General features: G+C 38.8%; 1 protein-coding gene and 1 long non-coding RNA gene across 2 annotated transcripts; one reads left to right on the top strand and one right to left on the bottom strand.

The window, feature by feature from the left end:
- Positions 947 to 3,902, top strand: LOC109845980 (GDSL esterase/lipase At4g26790-like). The gene is made up of 4 exons (XM_020415208.1): positions 947 to 1,104; positions 1,174 to 1,653; positions 2,271 to 2,763; positions 3,578 to 3,902. The coding sequence occupies exons 2-4, from the start codon at positions 1,285 to 1,287 to the stop codon at positions 3,769 to 3,771; spliced, it is 1,056 nt and encodes a 351-aa protein (XP_020270797.1). The 5' UTR covers positions 947 to 1,104; positions 1,174 to 1,284; the 3' UTR covers positions 3,772 to 3,902.
- LOC109845996 lies at positions 2,797 to 3,571 on the bottom strand. The gene is made up of 2 exons (XR_002248465.1): positions 3,293 to 3,571; positions 2,797 to 3,225 (listed from the first exon to the last, which is right to left on the bottom strand). It is a non-coding gene; the product is annotated as an uncharacterized LOC109845996 (long non-coding RNA).

The raw sequence follows: 4,337 nt of genomic DNA, 5'->3' as shown, positions 1-4,337 counted from the left end.
CCCCACCCACCAAAAAAAAAAAAAAATCCTTCTATTAAAATGGAAAGATAGGTAAATTTTTGGGTCTAAGAAATTATTTTCATTTTCTTGTTGGCACATGCTTGCCACGTGACATGTTAGAATCGGTGGTGCTAATTTGAAGGTCAAATGAGAAATTTTTATGTATAATTTAGTGAAATAAATAAAAACTTATGAGGGCTATGTGCAACTTCCTAAAAGTTCATGGGGGTTTAGTGTAATAAAAAAAAAAGTTGGTGAGGGTTTACTGCAGCTCCCCCCAAAAGTTCATGGGGTTTTTCTCTGTAATTAACCCTAATATGAGCTCACATGCCAACTTTGAAACAAAATCTTAGGTACTTCATTAAGCTTAATTCATTTTTGTTAGGGGGGGAAGTCTCTGTTTAATTAAGTTAACGACGGTACTCTCCGCTGACATTTTCAACTGCAGTTACTCTGGACTTTGAAAATGAGTTGAGTAGCCTATTTTTATAGTTGGATAGCAGGGGAGCAGCAAATACTAAATACTTGTTGGTTATCAGTCCCTGTCATCAACTCATTATTTCTGCCACCCTTTTCTGGTGGCTGGGGACTCTTCCTCTGCTACAATAAAAGCTCAACAGTATGCAATAAGAATAACTATATAGTCTCAAATATCAATTGGTTAAGTGCGGATGGACCCTTTGTAAATTGCGGATGGACCCTTTGTAGTTCTACTGCTGCATATAGACCCCCTGAGTGGTTATTTTACTCTTTTACCCGCAGCGAAAGAAGAAAAATAGTTTATAGTAGAAAAAAGAGCTATTGTATTTAAACTGGTGTAATTTACGCTAAACTCCCAAGAACTTTCACCTCGCACTTAACCCTCAATGGCTATTGGAATTGTACATGACCCTCAATAAGCTTTCGCATTTTTTGCAGGAAACCCCCGTGACGGCGTCATTCCACATTTCGCGATGGCGACACCTTTCTATCCTGAATGCAGACCGACGCTAGCTATCAGGGGTGTCATCTGCGAAACCTGGAAATTTATCGGAGGTTTACTGGGGTTTACTGCGAAACGCTGAAAGTTCTCGGAGGACTAGTGCAATTTACTCTTTAAATTATGTAAATGAAATAGTATTTTCAACGGCAAGGGTCGGAACTACATAGTGATTTATTTATTGTTCACTACAGGACCCGCAGTGCACTCAGCAGCGTTACCCCATTTAACTACCAACAACCCGGCGATCGCTGTATAAATCAACCATAATATCTCCATCAGAAGTTCTAGTTCCCCTTTCAAAAATGTCCCTGAAGACCTTGGTGCTGTGTCTGTCCCTACTCCAAATTCTCCTGCGTCCACATAAAGCCTCTGCTAAAGTTACTGCAATCATTGTGTTCGGGGACTCTACGGTTGACGCCGGCAACAACAACGGCTTATCGACGATACTGAAGAGCAATTTCGAGCCCTACGGCCGAGATTTCGAGGGCGGGAGGCCAACCGGGAGGTTCTCGAACGGCCGGATTCCGACGGACTTCATATCGGAGGCGTTCGGGCTGAAGCCGTCGGTGCCGGCCTACTTGGATCCTGCTTACGGCATCAAGGATTTTGCTACTGGTGTCTGCTTTGCTTCCGCTGGAACTGGTTATGACAATGCCACCTCTGATGTGCTGGTATTATATTTTTTATTTTTTATTTTTTTGAAATTTTACAGGAAAATAACTGATGTCTGAAATGAAATTTTTTTATTATCAAAACAGTATTTCTTGTTTAGAACCGAACAATAGATATCATTCTCACCAACATCTGCTCACTTTGAGTATGGTATTAAATGCACTCTTCCTGAGTTCCTTTGTACGTAAATTTTGACATGTTGGTCCTTTAATGCTTTCCTATTTTATAATAGGGTCCACGAAATAAATAATTTTTTACGTCTGTCCCCAGTTCATAGAAGTCACTCCAAACGGCAGTCTTCGATTCCGACGAAATTGGGAGTAAATGAATGAATTGAGGGCAAAACGATGATCTGCCATGTTAACTTGTTAAGTAAACACAGTAAACACTAATAACAAATTGAAAGAAAAAACTAACTTAACATAGAAACTAGCTAGTTGGAAAACCCCCCTACATGAATTTTGGGATTAAAATAGCTAGCTTTTTAATAATTTGGAGAACTTATTTGAAATTACGAAAGATGCGAGGGACCAATATCTAAAAATTCTTTATATATGAATTTCATATAGCTCCCTGTTAAAATCGAAATTACAAGAACAATAATTCCCTCTTGCAGTCAGTAATCCCTCTATGGAAAGAGCTGGACTACTTCAAGGACTACCAAGCCAAGCTCAAATCCTACTTAGGCGATCAAAATGCCACCGCTGTCCTCAGCGAGGCGCTCTACGTGATGAGCATCGGCACCAACGACTTCCTCGAGAACTACTACTCGATCCCAGGAGGCCGAGCAGCGCAGTTCACGGTGCAACAGTACCAGGACTTCCTCGTCGGAATCTCCGAGAGATTCGTCGTCGAATTGTATCGTCTGGGGGCCCGAAAGCTCGACCTCACCGGAGTTCCTCCAATGGGGTGCTTGCCGTTGGAGAGGGCCATGGATTTTATGGCGGGAAGCGCGTGCAATGAGGAGTATAACAGGGTTTCGAGGGAGTTTAATCGGAAGTTGGAGGCTTTGGTGGGAAAATTGAATGGGAGATTGAAAGGGATGAGGATTGCTTATGGAAATGCGTATGAAATTGTTTCTCAGGTTGTCCAGAAGCCGGATTCTTATGGTAAGATCAATGTCTAATTCAAAATTTTTTAAAAAAAACTCACAGAGGATGGATAGCAAATAACCCCCCTGGACTCGATTGAACTTATCACTTCTTAACTATTTTAGTAGCACGTAACACTCCTGGTTTCACAAGGGAGGGGGTCATCTGCAATTCTATTCTTCTCTAAACCTAAGTTCATGAGTACTAGTTAAGTGCCCTTATGTGAGACCCCCAAGTGAAATAGTCCCCACAGCGGGAAAGTGCGAAAAATTTGTGCGGCTTAAATAGGTAAACCCAATAATCAAGTGTTGTATCAGTGGTTTGAGCGAAACAGCGTGCTACGTTCAGTGGATCCCACGGCTTGTTACGTCAATAGGTCTGCAGATATCATAAGGATTTTATTAGAGAAAACTATTATGAAATGTCAAAATTAATAAAACTATCCCGAACTATTGAAAAATTGTTGACAATGGTGTTAACCTATGAGATAAAAGATCTAATCTATGCTTATTATATCTATTGAAAAATTGTTGACAATGGTGTTAACCTATGAGATAAAAGTTATTATGTTGCATAAATGTATATAGATCACATATGCACTGATGTAAGGCACGGCACATCATGGTCTTGTATACATTAATCATCTGCCTAACCTGCTACAAGCCAATCCTGAACATAGAAGATGATGGAAAAAGGGGGGGAAAGATTTTCTTTCTCCTGGAACTATTCTATCTGTTTTCGTAACAAGCTGATGTTTACTGTATAAATTACATTTTTTTTAACCAAGAAACAAAATTTTGAGTTTTATGCAATTGAATTGTGATGCGTGCAGGATTTGAGAACGCAGGGGTAGCGTGTTGCGCGACTGGAGTATTTGAGATGGGATACATGTGTAACAAAATGAACCCGTTCACCTGCACTGATGCGAACAAGTACGTGTTTTGGGATGCATTTCATCCAACTGAGAAGATGAATCAACTTGTAGCAAATTATGTTATGAAGAACAACCTTATGGTGTTCATGTGAGTTTTGATATGTCTTATACATGTAGAGCCTTGTATAAAGGTCTTGGATCGCTATGATAATAAGGGCTTGTAATTAATTACTCTTCTATATGATTTCTAGAGAGGTTATATTAATTCCTCAATTATGATTAACATTGCTCTTTTACTCTAGGTGAAGTCTGGGATATATTGCTCAAATTTGAAGCTGTAAATTAAGATAGTAAGTTTAAATCAATGATATATGCACCAGGGGACCTGTGTACAATTAACCCTTAGTACAGATTACTGCATATTTTCACCTTATTGTTCTGTCCAAATTCAATTTAGAGCTCTCTAAAATTTTCATGTTTATATTTTTACTAAAACTATGATCATGTTTATATTTTTTATATCCTTAAAATGATCATGTCCTCTCCTTAAAGTATTGGTGAACTCTTAGGCAGCTCTCTAAGAGTATCAATTTTTCTATTTCCCCCCCCCCTTAAACTATGTGTATATATCTAATATGATCATTTTGAGATCTATGGTCAAATATTTAACAGATTAATGATGTGATAGTTTTTTTTTTTTTTTTTTTTTTTTTAAATT

Source organism: Asparagus officinalis, chromosome 1 (genome assembly GCF_001876935.1).
Source record: "Asparagus officinalis chromosome 1, Aspof.V1, whole genome shotgun sequence".
NCBI lineage: Eukaryota > Viridiplantae > Streptophyta > Magnoliopsida > Asparagales > Asparagaceae > Asparagus > Asparagus officinalis.
The sequence above is the reverse complement of the archived record's forward strand: the minus strand, read 5'-3'. Positions and strand labels throughout refer to the sequence as shown.